The sequence below is a fragment of the Piliocolobus tephrosceles genome, chromosome 13 (genome assembly GCF_002776525.5).
Source record: "Piliocolobus tephrosceles isolate RC106 chromosome 13, ASM277652v3, whole genome shotgun sequence".
Taxonomy (NCBI): domain Eukaryota; kingdom Metazoa; phylum Chordata; class Mammalia; order Primates; family Cercopithecidae; genus Piliocolobus; species Piliocolobus tephrosceles.
In genome coordinates, this window is record NC_045446.1 from 90,959,418 (window position 1) to 90,982,027 (window position 22,610).

The following is a 22,610-nucleotide window of genomic DNA, read 5'->3' on the forward strand; positions in this document are numbered from 1 at the left end:
AACAACCAGACTGATGAGAAAGATATCAGTTGGCTGCAGGCTTCAATGCAGTGAACTCAGGGAACAATGTGAGAGGTGTTGTCTCTGGGAGATGCTGATTCAAAGGCCAGGATTTGGGTGGAAAAAGAGATGCCCATTAGAGGAAAATTATGTGAGGTCTAGAGAGGTAGGTGGTAGCCATTATCTACAGTAGATCCTGTCTTAAAGAGGAAAAATAATTTTTGTTCTTAGAGTATTAAAGGCACAGAGCAGGACTCTATATAGAGTCCTGCTCTATACTTCTAGAAAAGATACCACTGTGTCCTAAATTCAAGAATTTTGCAATTCTTCCAAAGAAGACCATAGCCTTGTTGGCTGTCAAGTATAGGAGGAGAAAACAAAAAACAACAAAAATCTTTACTACACAACCCATACTCTCTAGCCCAGAAAGTTATTCTCTTTGCCACGAGAAGTGGTTGAATCTAGGTGGAGGAGGAGGTAGGGGGAGTAGGAGAGAAACTGGCTAACACAACCTTTTAAAATGTGAAGATAAGGCTCTCTACCAAAAAATAATACAGAAAAAAAGAAAAACCCATAAAACCTATAACTGTGGATTTAAAAAAATTTCAACAAAGATAACTATTCATTTAATCATACTTTTATGCAGAAAGCTACTTATTTTTGAAAGAGCTAATTACCTTATACTAGTTTAGCATTTTTACAACTGCAAAATATAAAGCTGTATTCATTTCAGATATGTTTTGTGAGTCATTAAACAAAAATGTTTTCTAGAAGAAAGAAGATGGAAGCAGAACACCTAAAGTAGAAGATATATTACCATCCTTAAGGGCGTAACTATCTTCCCACTCAGTGCAGTACAGCAGTGAACTAAAGCAAAAGTTCACTGTGACCTGTTGAAGGTAGGGAAGTGATTAATTAAAAACAAGAATCATATGCAATGAAGAAATCAAATAACTCAAATATAATTGTTATAATCAAAACATAGCCACCGGAGCAGATAAGAACAAACTGCTCCTAACAAAATCTATGTCATGACATGTCAAAACATATTTATGACCTCTATTATTCTACTGTAAGATTTTATTAAATATTTTTAAAGCTTTCTAATATTCTATCATGTTTTATCTTTTGTTATTCAAATGTTCTCTATGTCAGAAATGAGAATTCTCAACCATATTGAGATATTGGTATAAAAACAGACACAAAGACCAATGGAACAGAATAGAGAACCCAGAAATAAAGCCATGCATTAACAGTCAACTCATTTTTGACCAAGGTGCCATGGACTTACACTGGGGAAAGGGCAATCTGTTCAATAAATGCTGCTGGGAAAACTGGCTACCTATATGCAGAAAATGGACCTAGATCACTATCTCTCACCACATACAAAAATAAAATCAAAATGGATTAAAGACTTAAGTGTAAGACCTGGAACTACAAAACTACTACAAGAAAACTTTGGGGAACTGCTTTAAAACATTTGAGAAAATATTTTTGTAGTAGGACCTCAAGGCATAGGCAATCGAGGCAAAAATTGACAAATGGAATTTCATCAAGCTAAAAAGCTTCTGCACAGCAAAGGAAATAACAAAGTGAAGAGACAAAGAATGAGAGAAAATATTTGAAAACTATTCATCTGACAAGTTTAATAATCAGAATATATAAAGAATTCAACTCAATAGCAAAAAACCCAAGTAATCCCATTTAAAAATGGACAAAATGTCTGAACAGAAATTTCTCAAAAGAAGCCATACAAATGCCAACAGATATATGAAAAAATGCTCAACATCACTGATCATTGGGGAAATGCAGATCAAACCCACAATAAGATATCATCTCACCCCAATTAAAATGGCTGTTACTAAAAAGACAAAATAAATGCTGGTGAGGATATGGAGAAAAAGAAATGCTCATACACTGTTGGTAGTAATCTACATTAGTACCGTAACTATGGAAAACAGTATGGAGGTTCCTAAAACTAAAAACAGAACTACCGTGTGATGTAGCAATCCTACTACTGGGTATATAGCTGAAAGAAAGAAAACTGATATATGGAAGAAATATCTGCATTCACATGTTTACTGCAGCACTATTCATAACTGTCATTTACCCCTCCTGTGTGGAGATCTTGGTGCACGGGGGCCCTCTTTATTCCATGCCAAAGTAGATCTCCAGGCATCTGGAGCACCCAGTCTCCTGAATCAGGAGCTTAGGATGCCCCTCATGCAGAGAATTTGGAGTTAAGGAGGCTTCCGCTTCATATCTATGTCCAACTCTGGGTGCTTGGGGGCCACCCACTGATTCTTCCTTGGGACTGGTGCTGGTGCCTGCCATCAGGGGACCTGCAGGTGGACCTGCTGGGTCCAAACCTGCCCTTTGTGGCTCCCATCTCCCTGGGGCTGAGCAGGGAGTTCTGACTACCGTGCATTCTACGAATCAGTATCAGCCCATTGCCTCAATGGAGAGCTTTCGCTAGTAAACAACGATCAAGTATATATCCATCCACATTGGTCACAGCCTGCTCTTACCTATAAGCGCCACCTATGGGCTTGTGGGATGACCCGCAGAGCCCAGTATTAAACCTGGTGAAAGAAGTACATAGGGCTGTAGAATCAAAGTGAAAAGACCCTACCCAGCATTTTTAGAGGCACAATCCCTAGAAAAAGGGGAAAAGGGAAACAAAAAAATTATTATTAAAATAATAATAACACCATTATAGGGAAAGAAAAAAAAAAAAGAAAAACTCCTACCCACATGAAAATAATTACAAAAAAAAATTGAAGTGCCAGTGTCTCCAGATGAGAAGAAACCAGTGCAAGAATTCTGGCATAATGAAAAATCTGATTGTAGTGACATCACCAAGGGATTGCACTAGCCCTCCAGCAATGGTCCCTAACCAAGATGAAAACTCAGAAATGATAGATAAATAATTCAAAGCATGGATTGCAAGGAAGTTCACTATAATCCAAGACAAGGTTGAAAACCAACACAAACTTCTAAAGCAATCTAGGAAATTAAGAAAGAAATGAACATCTTAAAAATAATCAATAGTAGCTTCTGGAGTTGAAAAACTCACTTAAAGCTTTCAATTATATTTTGAAATTCCTTATCAATAGACTGGATCAAGCAGAAGAAAAAATTTTAAAGCTTGAAGGCTGGTCTTGTGAACTAACCCAATCTGATAAAAATAAAGAAAAAAATTATTTTAAATGAGCTGATTTTGAGACATATAAGACTATATAAAGCAACAAAACCTATGAATTATTGGCATTTCTGAGAGAGTAGGAGAAAAAGCAAACAAACTGGAAAATATATTTGAGGGAATAATTCAAGAAAACTTTCCTGATCTTGCTAGAGAGGTAGAAAGCCAGAGAACACCTGTGAGATACCATAAAAATGAACATCACCAGCTGGGCGTGGTGGCTCACATCTGTAATCCCAGCATTTTGGGAGGCTGAGGCAGGTGGATCATGAGGTCAGTAGTTCAAGACCAGCCTGGCCAAGATGGTGAAACCCTGTCTCTACTAAAAATACAAAAAATTAGCCAGGCATGGTGGCAGGCACCTGTAATTTCAGCTACTCAGGAGGCTGAGGCAGGAGAATCCATTGAACTTGGAGGGCAGAGGTTGCAATGAGCTGAGATCTCATCACTGCACTTCAGCCTGGGTGACAGAGTGAGACTCTGTCTCAAAACAAAACAGAACAAAAAAACAACAACAAAAAATCACCAAGGTATATATAGTCACCAGACTGTTCAAGGGCAACATTACAGAAAAAAATCTTAAAGGCAGCCAGAGAAAAATGCAGATCACATACAAAGGGAACCCCATCAGGATAATAACAGATTTCTCAGCAGAGGGTTGCAAGCTAGGAGAGACTGGGGGCCTATTTTCAGCGTTCTTAAAAGACATTCCAACCAATAATTTCACATACTGCCAAACTATGGTTCACAAGTGCAGAACAAATAAAATCTTTTCCAGGCAATCAAGTGCTAAAGGAATTTGTTACCACTAGACCATCCTTATAAGAGATCCTTACATGGGAGTTCTAAACATGGAAACAAAAGAACCATACCTGCTTCCACATAAACACACTTAAGCACATAGCCTGCACACCCTACAAAGCAAAAACACAATAGAAACAACAAAGCAAACAGCTAACAACTAAACAAGGGATCAAAACCTCACATATAAAAATTAACCTTGAACATAAATGGTCTAAATGCCTGATATGGTTTGGCTCTGTGTCCTCACCCAAATCTCATGTTGAATTTTAATTCTTAATGTTTGGGGAGGACCTGATGGGAGGTGATTGGATCATGGGGGCAGATTTCCCCCATGCTGTTGTTGTGATAATGAGTGAGTTCTCAGGAGATCTGATGGTTTAAAAGTGGTAGCACTTACCCTGTCATTCCCTCTCTCTCTCCTGCTCTGCCCTGGTAAGATGTGCTTGCTTCCCATTTGCCTTCCATCATGATTGTAAGTTTCCTGAGACGACCTAGCTATGTTTCCTGTTAAGCCTGCAGAAATGAGTCAGTTAAAGGTCTTTTCTTCATAAATTACCCAGTCTCAGGTAGTTCTTTATAACAGTATGAGAATGAGCTAATACAAAAAATTGGGACTGGGAGAGTAGAACACTGTTTAAAAAGATACCTGAAAATGTGGGAGTGATTTTGAACTGAGTAATGGGCAGAGGTTGGAACAGTTTGCAGGGCTCAGAAGACAGAAAGATATGGGAATGTTTGGAACTTCCTAGAGACTTGTTGAATAGTTGTGACCAAAATGCTGATAGTGACATAGACAATGATTCCAGACTGAGGTAGTCTCAGATGGAGTGAGGAACTTATTGGGAACTGGAGTAAAGGTCACTCTTGTTATGCTTTAGCAGAAAGACTGGTGGCATTTTGCTCCTGACCTAGAGATCTGTGAAGTTTTGAACTTCAGAGAGATGATTTGGGGTATATGGTGGAAGAAATTTCTAAGCAGCAAAGCATTCAAGATGTATGTGACCTGGCTGTTTCCAAATATGTATGCTCATATGCATGAAAAAAAGAGATTATCTGAACCTGGAACTTACATTTAAAAGTGAAGCACAGCAAAAAAAAAAAAAAAAACAACAACAACAACAACAACAAAAGGAATATTTGCAGCCTGGCCATGTGGTAGAAAAGAAAAAAAAAAATTCCTGGGGAGAAATTCAAGCCTGTTGCAGAAATTTGCATTAGTAAAGAGGAATCAAATGTTAACAGTCCAGACAATGGGGAAAATGTCTCAGGGCATTTCAGAGACCTTCACAGCAGTCCCTCCCTTCACAGGCACAGAGTCCTAGGAGGGATTAACAGCTTTGTGGGCCAGGCCTAGGGCTTAGCTACTCTGTGCAGCCTTGGGACATGCTGCCCTGCATTCCAGCTGCTCCAGCTCCAGCTGTTGCTAAAAGGGGCCAAGGTACAGCTTGGTCCAGGGCTTCAGAGGATGAAAACCCAAAGCCCTGGTGGCTTCCACATGGTATTAGGCCTGGGAGTATGTGGAAGGCAAGAGTTGAGGTTTGGAAACCTCCATCTAGATTTCAGAGGATGTATGGAAATACCTGGATATCCAGGCATAAATCTGCTTCGGGGCAGAGACCTCATGGAGAACCTCTACTAGGGCAGTGTGAAGGGGAAATGTGGGGTTGGAGCCCCTGCACAGAGGTCCCACTGGGGTACTGCCTAGTGGAGCTGTGAGAAGAGGACCACCATCAACCAGACTTTAGAATGGTAGATCCATCAACAGCTTGCATTGTGTGCCTGGAATAGCTACAGGCATTCAGTGCCAGCCTGTAAAAGCAGCTGTGGGGGCTGTACCCTGCAGAGCCACAGAGTGGAGATGCTGAAGGCCTTGGGAGCCCACCTATTGCATCAGTATACCCTGGATGTGAGACATGGAGACAAAAGAGATTATTTTGGAGCTTTAATATTTAATGACTGCCCTGCTGGGTTTTGGATTTGCATGGGGCCTGTACCTCCTTTGTTTTGGCCAGTTACTCCCATTGAAAATGGGAGCATTTACACAGTGCCCATACCCCTATTGTATCTTGGAAGTAACTAACTCGTTTTGATATTACAAGACCATAGGTGGAAGGGAGTTGCCTTGTCTCAGATGAGACTTTGGTCTTGGACTTTTGGATTAATGCTGGAATGAGTTAAGACTTTGGGGGACCATTGGGAAGGCATGATTGTGTTTTGAAAAGTGGGAAGGGCATACGATTTGGGAGGGGCCAGGGTGGAATGATATGGTTTGGCTCTGTGTCCCCATCCCATCTCATGTTGAATTGTAATTCCCAATGTTGAGGGAGGAACCTGGTAGGAGGTGATTGGATCATGGGGGCAAATTTCCCCCATGCTGTTGTCATGATAGTGAGTATGTTCTCCCAGGATATAATGATTTAAAAGTGTGTGGCATGCCCCCAACCTACCTCTCCTGCTCTGCCATGGTAAGATGTGCTTGCTTCCCCTTCACTTTCTGCCTTGATTGTAAGTTTCCTGAGGTTGCCTAGCTGTGCTTCCTATTAAGCTTGCAGAACTGTGAGTCATTTAAATATTATTTCTTCATAAATTATCCAGTCTCAGGTAGTACTTTATAGCAGCACAAGAATGGACTAATACAGTGTCCCACTTAAAAGTCACAGAGTGGCTCCAGGCACAGTGGCTCACACCTGTAATACCAGCACTTTGGGAGGCTGAGGCGGGTGGATCACATGAGATCAGGAGTTTGAGACCAGCCTGACCAACAAGGTAAAACCTCATCTCTACTAAAAATACAAAAATTAGCCAGGCCTGGTGGCAGGCACCTGTAGTCCCAGCTACTCGGGAGGCTGAGACAGGAGAATTGCTTGAACCCAGGAGGTGGAGGTTGCAGTGAGCTGAGATCACGCCACTGCATTCCAGCCTGGGCAACAGAGCAAGATGCCATCTAAAAAAAAAAAAAAAAAAAAATCACAGAGTGGCAAACCAGTTAGGAGAACCAGACTCATCCATCTTCTGTATTCAAGAAACCCATCTCACATGTAATGACAACCATAGGCTCAAAGTAAAGGGTTGGAGAAAGATGTAGCATGCAAACAGAAAACTAAAAAGACTGTTTTATCTTAGATCAGATAAAACAGACTTTAACAACAGTAAAAAAGGAAAAAGAAGGGCATTGTATAATGAATTCATTCAATTCAATAAGAAGATTTAACTATCCTAAATATATATGCCCTCAACATTGGCCTCAACATATGCTCAGATTCATAAAACAAGGACTTCTAAGGACCTAGAAAGCCACACAACAATAGTGGGGGACTGACAGTATTAGATCATCAAGGCAGAAAACTAACAAATTCTGGACTTAAACTCAATGCTTATCCAATTGGATCTAATAAACATCTACAGAATAATCCATCAACCACAGAACATAAATTCTTCTCATCTGTACACAGAACATACACAGAATATACACTCCAAGATTCACCACATCCTTGGTCATAAACCAAGACTCAATACATTTTAAAAAATCAAAATCATGCCAGTCATACTGTCAGGTCACAGTGGAATACAAAGAGAAGCCAACGTCAAGAAGATCTGCACAAACCACACAATTACATGGAAATTAAAAAGTTTGCTCTGGATAACTTTGAGTAAACAATAAAATCAAGGCAGAAATAAAAAATTAAAATAAATGAAAACAGAGACACAACTTACCAAAATATCTGGGATGTAGCAAAAACAATATTAAGAGGAGAGTTTATAGCTCTAAATGCCTACGTTAAAAAGTTAGAAAGATCTCACATTAATGATCTAACATCACACCTAGAGAAACTTAAAAAAAAAAAAAAAAAAAAAAGAACAAACTATCCCCAAAGCTAGCAGAAGAAAAGTAAGAACTAAAGAGCAGAACTGAATGAAATTGAGACCCAAAAATCAACAAAACCAAAAGTTTTTTTTTAAAGGATAAACAAGATTGATAGACAGCTAGCTAGACGAACAAAGAAAAAAGAGAAGATCCAAATAAACACAAACAGAAATGACAAACATGACATCATAACGGAGCCCATAGAAATACAAAGGATCCTTAGATAACTATTGTGAACACCTCTACACACACAAACTACACTATCTAGAGGAAATGATTAAATTCCTGAAAATGCACAATGTCCCAAGTTTAAATCAGGAAAAAACTGAAGCACTGAACAGACCAACATTGGGTTCCAAATGGAATTAGTAATAAAAAACTTACCAACCAAAAGGAAAGCCCTCGCCAGAGAGATTCACAGCTAAATTCTACCAGATTCACAAAATAGAGCTGGTACCAATTCTACTGAAACTATTTCAAAAAATTGAGAAGGAAAGACTCCTCCCTAACTTGTTCCCCGAAGCCAGCATCACCCTGATACCAAAACCTGTAAGAGATACAGTGAAAAAGGAAAACTATAGGACAATATCCCTGATGAACACAGACACAGACATTCTCAACAAAACACTAGCAAACCAAATCAAACCTCACAACGATCAAGTTTGCCTCATTCCTGGTATGGAAAGTTAGCTCAATATATGCAAATCAATAAATATGATTTACCACATGAAAAGAATTAAAAATAAAACCATATGATCATCTCAATAGACACAGAAACAGTTTTCGATAAAATGCAGTGCCACTTCTTGATAAAAACACTCAAGAAACTAGGCAACAAAGAAACATACCTAAAAACAATAAGAGACCACAATGACAAACCCACAACCAACATCAGACTGAACGGGCAAAAGCTGGAAGAATTTTCCTTGAGATCTGGAACAAGTTAAGGATGCTCACTCTCACCACTCCTATTAACATTGGAAGTGCTAGCCAGAGTGGTCAGGCAAGAGAAAGAAACAAAAGGCATTTAAACATGAAAAAAAGAAGTCAAACTATCTCTCTTGCATAATACATGATTCTATACCTAGAAAATTCTAAAGACTCCACCAAAAGGCTCCCAAAACTGATAAATGTCTTCAGTAAAGTTTCTGGACACAAACCTGCAAAAATTAGTACCATTTCCATACAACTATAGCATTCAAGGTGAGAGCCAAATCAAGAAAGTAATCCCATTTACAATAGCCACACACACACACACACACACACACACACAAAATACCTAGGAATACATCTAACTAAGCAGATGAAAGATTTCTATAGGGATAACTATAAAACATTGCTAACAGAAATCACAGATGACACTAACAAATGTAAAAACATTCCATGTTCATGTATTAGAAGAATCAATATTGTTAAAATGGCCACACTGTCCAAAGCAATCTACAGATTCAATGTTATTCCTATCAAACTACCAATGACATTTTTTCCAGAACCAGAAAAAGCTATTCTAAAATTTATATAAAACCAAAAGAGCCCAAATAACTACAGCAGTCCTAAACAAAAAAAAAGTCAGAGGCATCACATTACCCAATCCCAAACTATACTATAAGGCTACAGTAACCAAAACAGCATGATGCTGGCACAAGAGCAGACACATAGACCAATGGAACAGAATATAGAACCCAGAAATACAGGTGCACACCTACAGCCATCTGATCTTTGACAATGTTGACAAAAATAAGCAATGCAGAAAGAATTCCTTATTCAATAAATGGTACTGGGATACCTACCTCGTCACATGCAGAATAATGAAATTGGACCCCTACATTTCACCATATACAAAAATTACCTCAAGGTAGATTAAAGATTTAAATATAACACCTCAAACCACAGGAATCTAAAAGAAAATCTAGGAAATATAATTCTGTATATCAGCCTTGGGAAATAATTTATGACTAAGTCCTCAAAAGCAATTGAAACAAAAACAAAAATTGACAAGTGAGACCTAATTCAACTAAAGAGTTTCTGCACAGCAAAATAAACTATCAATGGAGTAAACAGACAATCAACAGAATAGAAGAACACATTCACAATCTCTGCCTCCAACAAATATCTAATATCCAGAATCTATAAGGAACTTACACAGTTGAACAAGCAAAAAATCTCATCAAAAAAATGGGCAAAAGACTTGAATAGACACTTCTCAAAAGGAGACATACAAGCAGCCAACAAACATTTAAAAATGTTCCATATCACTAATCATTAAGATATGCAAATCAAGACTACTATAACATACCATCTTACACCAATCAGAATGACTATTATTAAAAACTCATGCCAGGCATGGTGGCTCATACCTGTAATTTCAGCACTTTGGGAGGATCACTTGAGCCCAGAAGTTTGAGACCTGACTAGGCAACATAGTGAGACCTCATCTCTACAAAAAATAAATAAATAAAAAGTTTGCTAGGGGTGGTGGTGCATGCCTATAGTCTCAGCTACTCAGGATGCTGAGGTAGAAAGATCACTTGAGCCCAGGAGATTGAGGCTGCAGTGAGCCATAATCGTGCCACTGCACTCCAGTCTGGGTGACCGAATGAGACTCTGTCTCAAAAAAGAAAACCCAAAAAATGCAAAACCTAATAAATGCTGGTGAGGCTGTGGAGAAAAGGGAATACTTATATACTGTTAGTGTGAATGTAAATTAGTTCTGCCACCGTAGAAACTGGTTTGAAGACTTCTCAAAGAACTTAAAACAGAACTACCATTAGACCCAGCAATCCCATTACTGGATACATAGCCAAAATAAAATAAACTGTTCTATCAAAAAGACACATGCACTCACATGTGCATCACAGCACTACTCACAATAGCAAAGATATGGAATTAACCAAAGTGCCCATTAACAGTGGATTGGACAAAGAAAATGTGGTATATATACACCGTGGAATAGTATGCAGCCATGAAAAGAACGAAGTCATGTCCTTTGCAGCAACATGGATGTAGCTGTAGGCCAAGACCCTAAGCAAATTAACATAGGAACAAAAAAACAAAAACTGCATGTTCTCACTTACAAGCGGGAGCTAGACATTGGGTACTCATGACCATAAAAATGGCAACAATGGAAACTGAGGACTACTAGAGGAGGAAGGAAGAAGAAGAAAGGGGTGAAAAACTATTGAGTACTATGCTCAGTACCTCAGTACCGAGGTGATGGGATCATTTGTACCTCAAACATTAGTGTCACACAATATACCCAGGTAACAAATGTACACATGTACCCACTGAAGCTAAAATAAAAGCTGAAAAAATAAATATAGCTGCAACAGCTGGAAAAAAAGGGTCTAATATGCTCTTTTCCAGAGTGTAACACATACTCATTTATGGTATACAAGCAGTTTTTAGGTGGTACATTGAATATACATTTAAATAGTTAAGAGTTTATTTTAATGTCTTTTAGAAAAATTATAACTGGCATATCAAATCCATGATTTCAGAGATATTAATTGCTCAGGAAGAGGCTAAGTAAAACAAAAATATTACTAGACTAATGAGTTCAATAGTGAGTCTGCTTCCTGATAATCCCTACTAACTCTACTTAATATCTTTCCACAGCACTTATCATTATTTGATATGTACATTTGTTGCTCCTCCTCCCACAGTGTAAGATCTATGAGGGCAGGAATTTTGTCCATTTTGTTTGCTGCTATATGCCCAGAACTTAGAATAGTATCTGGTAACTAGAAAGGGCTCAATATACAGTTACTGAAAGAAAGGAATGGGGTGCAAGTTAGAAAATGATTGAGAGGGAAGAGGGGGGAAGGAAAGAGGAATGAAGGAGGGAGGGAGGGAGTAGAGTTAAGCAAATAAATAATATAAAATGTATGAAAATGTAGCAATAGTTGTGAAGCCCATAGAATATGGTTTGGAAAGCATAGGAATAACAGGCTAAAGTAACAAGCAGTTTGGTTAGAGAAGATAAAGAATTATAGATGCTTGAATAATATGCTAAAGGCTGGGTGCAGTTGCTCACGCCTGTAATCTCAGCACTTTGAGGGGCCGAGGTGGGCAGATCACCTGAGGTCAGGAATTCAAAACCAGCCTGGCCAACATGGTGAAACCTTGTCTCTACTAAAATACAAAAATTAGCTGGGCATGACGGCGGGTGCCTGTAATACCAGCTACTCGGGAGGCTGTAGCAGGAAGATCGCTGGAAGCTGTGAGGCAGAATTGTAGTGAGCTCACGTTGTGCCATTGCGCTCCAGCCTGGGTGATAGAGTGAGACAGTGTCTCAAATAAATAAATAAATAAATAAATAAAGCCCTAGAATATTAAAAGATAGCATAAAATTCTCTAGGTTATATTGCTGATCCCCAGGAATATTCTGAAGGTTCTATCCAGAACTCTGCCATTTCCATTCTTTGACAAAATTGAAGAGTCTTTTAAAGTCATTGGGAAAACACTCAAGATTAAAGATCTTAATGGAATCTAAGTGCCAGCATTAGAGGCTCTGCTACTTTCTAAGGCAAGCATGCCAAAGAGAAAACAATGGCTGCGCCAGGGTCAGGATACCTTCAGGTCTTTCTTCTGGCTCCAACATTGACTAGATGTGTGATTTTGTGAGAAAGTTGTATTTTCTAAAATTTAGGAGGCTCCTTAAGACTTCTGAGTGGAAACAGAAGTACAAAGAGGTAGTAATTGAGGTGTGGGACTCAAAAACAATTTTAATCTGCTGAGATTGTGGTTTCATTCAGTTAATAGAAAGTTACTGAGCACCTCCTTAAGCTAGGCACTACTGTCAACTTAATCACTGCCCTTAACTTAGGAAAACAAGTCTTTAATCAAGAAATTATAAAATTCTATAAGTGATCTAATTACATGAATTACTGTAAAGTACCCAGCATGTTACCTGGGTGCTTAATTTTGGTCCAGCATGTTTGCAAAAACAAAGGAGGTGACAGTTGTATATGTTTTAAACTTGAGAAGCATTGGTCTAAACATGGCATTTCCCAAAGGAAAATGCACGTAACATCGCCGGAACACAAGCTGTTTATAGTTGGTGCACTGAAAAAGCATTTTTAGCTTTAACAATTATGTAATATTTTTATTATGTTTTTTAAAAGTTATATCTAGATGTAAAAGCCACGATTCCCAGACAGTGTTGTACAGGATGTGGCTAAGTGAAAAAATGCAAGGGAGTAGGATTGTCTTGCACAACCGTGGTTCGCTTGATCTCCCTCACTCCGCTATGTTTTCATTCAAACTATCTGTCACTATCTGACATTAATTTTCTAAATGTGTGCTATATTATTGAAAGTTTTAGAGATTCTAATAAAAATATGGGAAAAGGGAATTACTAATATAACTCTTCATCAAATGGATTCCTACCGCAGTTACAGTAATCTTGCTTTAATCAATCACTTGCAGAAGTTAGTAAGCAATGTACCTGACCAATCTGCAGAGTCAATTTTTGAGCCGAAAGGAACGTTAATGCTCTGGTTTTACAGATAAGTAGACTGATGCCCAGGAAGGGCTGTGGTCACACAGGAAATGGGCAGCAAACTCTGACACATGCTACTTAATGACAGGTCAGTGCATTGCCCATAACCTCTACTTATAGGCAATATAGATTAATGGAGTTTTCTTCTCTTAACAGTTTCAATGTGCTGGAAACCTATAAAGTTAACGGAATGGTATTGGTTGCTTCATTCAGACACTCACATATGCAGAGTCACTGCCAATAATCAAGACAGAAGAAACAAAACAAAACAAAGATGAATAAGAAATTACAATTTTCTGACACACAGTTTTACAGTATAAATATTACACAGTATACTATTGATGAAAACACCAGAATTACCTCCAAGGACCATGCCAGCCTGACAGCACTTTCTAAGGCGACATGCTGGGCAGTTTTTTCTGCGGATTTTATCAACGATGCAGTCATTTCTTCCAGCACATAAGTAGTTATGCTGCCCTAAAAAAAAAAATGAGTTAAAATTATTTACAATATCTAAGATACACTGGAAACTCTATGCAGTGACAACTGAAATAGAGACTAGATACACATCAGCAAGTGCATGACTCAGCCAGCTTCCTGCCTGGCACAGCTGAATGTTGGTGAAGCTATAAAACTGTTCAGTACTTTACCTGTGCCTTTAGGAGCCTAAATGAGGTGAGTATAGCTGAAGAATCAATCCTAGGGCTCCTTTAAAAATCTTTTGCAAAAGATTTATGTTTATCTTCTTAATGGTGTTTATCTTCTTAATCAGATTGTTTATCTTCTTAATCAGATTGCCTTTAGATGTCATTTCAAGATTAGCTACACATTGTTAATAAGCATTAGTTGTATGAGGTGGTCAAACTCTAGTAAAACCTTTCTTTCTGACATCGATGCCTTTAAGAAAACAGATACAGACTAAAGAATTGAAGAGGCCTCTGGAATAGACTTTTAAAAAAAATCTAAATGCTTAGTTCTATTGGAAAAGTTCCAGAGCTGGTTCTCTCTTTAAGGAATCAACGGAAGAGCATGTAAAAATAGGGCACTTATTTTACGGAATTTAATACCTGCTTTATTTTGACTATACATTAGAAAATACCTTGAACAGAAATAATGATAAAGGAAGAACTTAAAACACACAGAAGTACTCAATAAAGAAGAGAAAAATTATAGAAATATAGATAATACACATCACATATCACCCTGGGGTCACTTTGTGTAGAGGAAACTATGGATGCCTTTAAAAAGGTCTGGCACATGAATTTAATATTCAACAATGATTTTTAAACCACAAATATGTTAATAAGGCATGGAACAATCTAATTTATTTAGATTTAACAAAAATAAATTCAGCTTAAACATGTAAACGTCAATTTACTTTTTTCTGGCACTATTTTTTTCCCAAAAAATTTCTTTAAAACAGACTGTGAGTCTTTTAATATGATCAGACTACTTCAGCCTACTTATACTTCTGAACATGACAAATAATTTTAAAAGATCATGGAATTTTTCTGTAGTATTTTACATTAGTTAAGATTAAAATCAGAGTCTTCTGGCCAAAGTTTGCAGTAAAGGAACTCAGAGGTACCTACAACATGTACTTAATCAAGCAGGGGAAGGATTAGCCTAAATGGCAAAGGGCAAAAACGCCAAAAGGCCTATCTATGTGACAGCTGATATCAAGAAGGTTCCTGACCTCGGGCATTTCTGGAAAAGCACAAATACTTTCATAAAGATACATGCCTCTATTAACTTATGTTCATGTACACTCACACAGTAGTGTGCGTCTCTTTAAACGTTTAGAGTCCCAGGAATTAAGCTTTCACCTAATAAAGGGTAACTGTGAAGCCTCATATCTATGGGGACTTTCGTGCACATAATGCCGGTCCTACAGGAGGTTAGCAGAGTATACTGCATGCTACTTTCTGATTTGACTCTAATTTATTTTTTTTTTCAACCACAAGTTATATATTTAGGCTATAGGAGTGACTGTGAGAGCAAGGTGTGTGTAAGTCAGTCTATCAATCAATCATCTATTTAGACCCTATATTAGTATCTCATAAGAAGAGAGAACAGAAAATAGCAAGATTTTCTATTCTTTTCTTCAGATGGAGTTTCGCTCTTGTTGCCCAGCCTGGAGTGCAATGGCACAATCACAGCTCACCACAACCTCCCGCTCCTGGGTTCAAGGAATTCTCCTGCCTCAGCCTCCTGAGTAGCTGGGATTAGAGGCATGCGCCACCATGCCTGGGTAATTTTGTATTTTTAGTAGAGATGGGGTTTCCGCATATTGGTCAGGCTGGTCTCAAACTCCCAACCTCAGGTGATCTGCCCGCCTCGGCCTCCCAAAGTGGTGGGATTACAAGCAAGAGCCACTGTGTCCGGCAAGGGTCTCTATTCTATACAGAAAACAGACTTCAAGAAATAGAGCACACAGATTGTTGTTTGTAATTGTTGTTTGAAGGGAGGCTGTCCTACTCTCTGCTTCCAGGTGATAAATACCCAGGAAAAAGGTCTGATCTAAACACCAGAAGCTGGCATGCTGCTCATCTGTCTCATTTATATTTCTAAAATGGCCTACAATATCACCTCCTTATTCAGTGTCTCATAGAGAGTCCTCCTTACCAACCGTTTTTGCTTTTGCCCTTCAAACAGTTCCTTCCTATCTGCTTTCAAGTCTTGTCCCATCGATTTCCTCCTTGCTCTCCTAAAATCTTTAGTCTCTCCTGTCCAGTGATGTCGTGCTCTCTCATTATTTTTCCATCCAAAAAAGTTCCAGCACCAAAAAAAGGAACCCTAGCTCACTCTAGATTCTCCCGGAATCCATTCCCCTTTTTTTTGGTCATCAAAGTTGTTGAAAACATCATCTACATTTGCTGTTTCTACCTAACTTCCTTTATTCCTATGTGGTAATTTGACTTGCGTAGTCACTATTCTTATAAAATGGCTTAACATCATCAAAGATTTTTTCATTCCTAAATGCTGTGAATGCTTTCCTGATCTTCTGAATTGTTTGCTTCAGGCGATTTCTTTCCCTGCCTGTCCCACTGATTCATATTTTGGGGCCTCTCTTTTCTGACCCTTCACCCATCTTTCCAGCAGTTCCTTTTAAATTCCCTTTGTCAACTCCTCTTACTTTGCTTAGTCTTTATATGTTGTGTGCCACTGCACACACTTTGTGGGTAGTCTCATTATCTTCTGATGGTCCCAAAATCTCAATATGAGCTCTGACCTTCCAGTCATCTTTCTAGGTACCTCAAACTCAATATCTAAAAAATACAATTTAGTGGTTATCTGTTCAAACTATATCATGAATTGTATTATTAGAGAAATTCTGTAAGAACATAAGGAAATTCAAAACAGAAAATAACCTACAATTTGATAATCATGCATCTCTTCTCATTTTTGCTTCCTTCTTGCTATGGTTTGAATGTTTGTGTCCCCTTCAAACTTCATATTGAAACTTAATCCCCAGTGCAACAATATTAAGAGGTGGGGTCTCTGCCTTCATGGATGGAATCAGTACCCTTTCAAAAGGGCTTGAGGGAGCGAATTTGGTCCTTTTTGTCCTTTCTGCCATGTGAGGATGCAGTAAGGGGCGCCATTTTGGAAGAAGAGTGCAAGCTCTTACCAGACGTGGAATCTGTGCCACCTTGATGTTGGACTTCTCAGACTTTAGTACTATCAGAAAATATTTCTGAATATTTCTGTTTTATAAATTACCCAGTCTAAGGTATTTTTTTATTGCAGTGGAACAGACTAAAATATTTCCAAATTGTCTATACAAATCTAAATGGTTCTTGATATTTATTTGTTAATATTTAAGTGAATATATTTATACTTTTATAAAACTCTCATTCATTCAACAAGTATTGAGTATCTACTATATCCCAACACTGTTTACTGACTAATCCATGTTTTCCCCCACTAAACTAAAATGCCATCTTAATTGCTGATACTACATTGTAGTACCAAAGAGCAAATTTAGAGGCCAAACTGCTTGTTCAAAGCTCAGATCTGCAACTTACTATCCACAAATAATAAAAGAACAACAGACAATTATTAACCACTTACTGTGTGCCAGGCATTGTTATGAGCTATTGACGTATATTAACTCATTTAATCATCAAAGCAGCCTTTGGAGGTATTATTATTCTCATTTTATAGAGAGTTAACTGAAGCATCTAGAAGTTAAATAACATGCTCAAGGCCACACAGTTAAACATTTTAGGTTAATTATCTTGAGAGGTAGTATAGAAAGTTAAGCATATGGACTTTGGAGCAGTACTGTTTAAGTGTGAATGTCAATCTCATCACTTAGTATCTGGATGACATTTGGCAATTAAAATGAAGATAACATTAGTACCTTGGATTGGATCTAAGGAATACACAAGCTCATGTAAGAGCTTAGAATAGTCTGGCACATAGCAAGTACTTAACAAATGTCTACTATAATTATGATTATCACACATCTAAATCTCAAATATAGTTAGATTTTTCTAGATGTGGTCCAAGAAGTCTATATCTAGTCAATTTATTCAGTTTAAAGGCAACTTAAAGATATTCTGAAACATGCATAAAATTGGGAAATAAGGCCCCAGTATACTCTTCCTAAAGATGTAATACAGTCAACAATAGATAAGTTGTAGCCAACAATGTATGAGGTAGGAAGTCTGGTATGAAGAGACTGATGATAAGTACCAAATAAACTTAAACATAAGTATAAATTTAAATATGAGTATAAATAAGGAAATTATAGTTAACAAACAGAATGCAATTCTTGTAACTTTGGAAGAAAAAAATGACTTAGAGGTCCAATATTTAAAGTTTGAGTGGGAAGGAAACTATTTAATAATTAAGGACACTGGCATGAAGTCACGACCTTGAGGGGTTGGCACAACTCATATCATTGTAGACTGCCTGTGACAGACTGGCACAGTTCAAATAAATCTGGAAGCTCAAGTCACTCTAACTTTTCATCACCTTTAACACTAAGTGATGAGCCATCAAAACTGCAAAGTAGATGCATTATCATGCAAACAAAATATAGGGGGTGTAGTTATAGGTTTATCTTCTCAAGCAATTTTTTTGGCTTAAAGAAATGTTGTAGCTAGCCAGTTCCAACTAGAGCTGACTAAGATAATTTGGCATGGGGCCCAGGCATTGCCTCTGAACCATAATGCATGGCCAGGACTGAGAGCCACCAAGAATGCAATGAATGCAGAGGAAGCCACTCACTACATGTGTCACTCTATCAGGTACCCGGCTGTATATGCGGGTGAAGAAAGGTCAGGCACAAATGCATTAGCCCTATCACAACATTTTCCTGGAAATCTAGAAAAAGATGAAAATCTAACATAATATCAGTTGCTACCATTTTCTTCAGACAATAGTCCCCAGTTTATATCCTGGTTTTGAGAAACACATCCATGTCTAGATCTACTCGCTCACTCATCATAAACCATAAGTTGATGGTTCAAATTGCATATTATTTCTTCTCCTCAGTCCAACATAACATTGTCATTATACAACAAGTATAAAACAAGTCACTATATTAAAAGACTCGGAGCATTCCATTTGTTAACCATCTTTGCTATTTACCTACATTGTCACCACCAGGAGTATAAGACATTTAGGAACGCTTAAAAGCTATAAGCCACCACAAACAGGTTACATAGCATAATGATAAATAGGGGAGTTCACTCCAGTAGGAGCCACTATCTAGCTCTCTCCCTTAATATATGCATCATCTGGCCCTGTTGAAACCTGGGGAGCTTAATAGGGCACTACACTTCTTTCTCCTTGCAAAACTGATCTGTTTTAGGGTGGAGAAAGCAGGGGGTGAGTTCAAACTGTTATGTCTTTTCTTTCTAATCACATACTCTTTCCCATATTCTTTATGCTCCAGAGTACTAACATCCTTGGATTACCCCCAGAATCTCTCATGCCTCTATGACTTTCCTCCCTTCCTTCCAATTTATCAACTTAACAAAATCTCACTCATCTTTCAAGCCTTGGCTTAACTGCTCCCCTCAGCTGGTCTTACCTGACTGCTCTCATAAAGGCTTTAGACATTTCTTCTGTGTACCAACTGCACATTCAACGAATTCCTATTATATACTGTGTGCCTATAGCTACTAGGTTCTATAAGAGTAGGAACTAATTAGTTTGATACTTTTAACTCTTATGGAAAATACAGTTTGATAAATATTTGTTAGATAAGTATTGTATATACAATTATATCTATGGCTTCACTTATATTTGTAAATAGAGTTATATTAAACAGTATAAGACATATTTCACTTATCGTCATATATAGTAAATAGTCACTTGCTTCTGATTTTTTACCCCCTTTTAACTTTTTTCTTACAGAATGCCTTTTATTCAGCAATTTCTTGCCTTTTTATAGTAATGGACCATAATTAAATGTGAAGTCTAACAAGACTATTTTTAACATCTAATTTCCAAGTGTTACTTTTTTTTGAGACGGAGTCTCACTCTGTCGCCTAGGCTGGAGCATGGTGGGCCGATCTTGGCTCACTGCAAGCCCCGCCTCCCGGATTCATGCCATTCTCCTTCCTCAGCCTCCCGAGTAGCTGGGACTACAGGCCCCGCCACCACGCCTGGCTAATTTTTTGTATTTTTAGTAGAGACAGGGTTTCACCGTGTTAGCCAGGATGGTGTTGATCTCCTGACCTTGTGATCTGCCTGCCTCAGCCTCTCAAAGTGCTGGGATTACAGGCGTGAGCCACTGTGCCCAGCCCCAAGTGTTACTCTTATTAAAAAATATTCTGTGAAAATAAAAGCACTATCAAATGTGATTAGATCATTTTATTTGCCTAGTGACTTACAAAAATTTTAGACAGATGACAAATACAATTCCATTTTAAAGGAAATAAAATATCTTTATCATAAACAAGAAAGGGACTTACCTGTAAAAGAAGAACTTTATATTGTTTGTGTTGCTTCTCAATATGAGCACAGGTGAACATATTTCACTTACGTCTGAGACAGTTCACAATTTTTCACGGCATTTTTGAAAAGGAGGGGAAAATCCATAGTAAAACGGCAGGAAATAATATACGTTCAGTAGTTTAAGGAATGAAATAGTGAAAGTCAATATGGTGTGACCCGCCAGTCATGAGCTTGAAGCAACATGAGCTGGTCCATATGATGGCAATCGTTCTATCACAAACACAGAAATACTGGAGAAAATATGATAGAAGCATGTTGCTTAATTACAGTCTGGAAAAAAAAGGATGTAAATCTCCATAAGCCAGAAAAGAAAAAAGAAATGAAAGCCAGAGAAACAAACTTAACTGGACTCTGTGGTGATCAAAAAAGTTTTAGATACAGATATAAGAAATGCCTGAAAGATAAGAAATGGGGTTTAAAGCCCATGACAGGATGGGATATATTACTTCAGTCCCAACTGAAGAGAGTGGCAGGGCTGAATTACATGCATAAAAATGTAGAACCTTTAAAGCCTGCCTTAGCAATGAAAACAGGACTAGAAAACACTATACAGAAAATGCCAGGAATCTGTCCAAAAGTCAGGGTGAGGACAAAAATCATTTATGACTAAAAACAACATAAACAAAATACAATATTGGCCTTTAATGGGAGGTGAATTTTCACTATTACGTGGTATAGGAACCCGAGCCAAGGAACAAAGACTGGTACAGGACCAGTGAAATTGCCAGCGTCCTTGGAGAGGCAAATGAAAAGCTTATCTGTAGGGACATGCAAAAAATAGAAGATTTGTACAAGAATATTTATAGCAGCAGTGTTCATAATAGCCTCAATCTGAAAACAACCCAAATGATCACCTATAGCATAATGTGTAAACAAATGGTTTTATTTATTCAATGCATTATTACACAGCAACGAGAATAAATGTCTAGCTCCATGCAAAATGTGGATGAACTCCGTAAGTATAATGTTGTATAAAATAAGCAGACACAGAAAAAGACCATATGATTCCATTAATATAAATTTCTAAAATAGTTCAAAACAATCTATCATGTTAGAAATTGGGATGGCGGTTACTTTTGGGGAATGATTGAAAGGGGTAAAATGGAGCTTCTGGGAACCTAATGATCTGTAAATTTTGGGATCTGAGTGATAACAACGTGGTTTCATTTACCTACTGATGAGCTCTACATCTTTAATTTGAGTGCTTTTCTGAAAATATTTATCAATAAAGGTTTCTTTCTTTTAAAAACTAGCTCCAGCTAAGAGGACAACCTAGAGAGTATTGTGTAGGGTCAGTCAGCGGAAGTTCAGAAGCACAGGGTCAAGGTCACGTCCGGAGAGAAGAGAGGTGTGTACTGCATTACAGGATTACAGGATTACAGTTAGAGCCTCTCAGTAAGGTATCTCCACGAATCTCACCAAAGTATCCCACTAGAGGAAGAGCAGCCTGTAATCTCCCACCAAACACAGATAACCCCAGTGACAGTAAAATTCCTACTTGTTGCGTAAAATTATGCACTCTGTCTAACTTCTCTTCCCACACCCTGGCCCTGGAAGGGTCAAAATCAGCTGCCAGTGGGTGAGTGTGGGCAGCATAAACAGAAAAGAAGCAGATCTTATTTGTTCTTCCCTGTAGGCTTCAAGCTCAAAGCAGTGAGTGCTGAATTGGGGCAAAGAAGAAATCTAAATTTAGAAGAGGATTTGTAAATTTGGCATAATGCTTCCCTGGGCATTTTGATTACTGATATGGTTTGGCTTTCTGTCCCCACCCAAACCTCATCTTGGATTGTAATCCCATAATCCCCCCGTGTTGTGGGAGGAACTCAGTGGGAGGTAATTGAATCATGGGGGTGGTTTCCCCCCATGCTCTTCTCGTGATCATCATGAGCAGCATGATCAATCAGTGAATTCTCATGAGAACTGATGGTGTTAAAAGAGTCTAGCATTTCCCCTACTGGCACTCATTCTCTCTCCTGCTGCCTTTGTAAAGAAGGACATGTGTGCCTCCCCTTCTGCCATGATTGTAAGTTTCCTGAGGCCTTCCCAGTCATGTGGAACTGTGAGTCAACTAAACCTTTCTTTTATACATTACCCAGTCTTAGGTATTTCTTCACAGCAGCATGAGAACAGACTAATAGAATCAGTGGAATGAGATGGTTCTTCTGATTAAAATCTATAGGACTGGCCTAAGATTTTATGCAGGAGATGGAAGAGCTAGTCTACAAAGCAGGTTTTGTTGTTAGAGGTAATAATGCTGATTATTT

At 38.2% G+C, this 22,610-nt stretch overlaps 1 protein-coding gene across 3 annotated transcripts in view; it reads right to left on the reverse strand.

The window, feature by feature from the left end:
- Positions 1-22,610, reverse strand: part of PGR (progesterone receptor) — a 91,072-nt gene that overhangs the window by 38,444 nt on the left and 30,018 nt on the right. For all 3 annotated transcript variants that reach the window (XM_023208004.2, XM_023208006.2, XM_023208005.2), the window contains exon 3: positions 13,732-13,848. In XM_023208004.2, the coding sequence (XP_023063772.2) occupies positions 13,732-13,848 (117 nt within the window). The remainder of the gene's footprint in view (positions 1-13,731; positions 13,849-22,610) is intronic.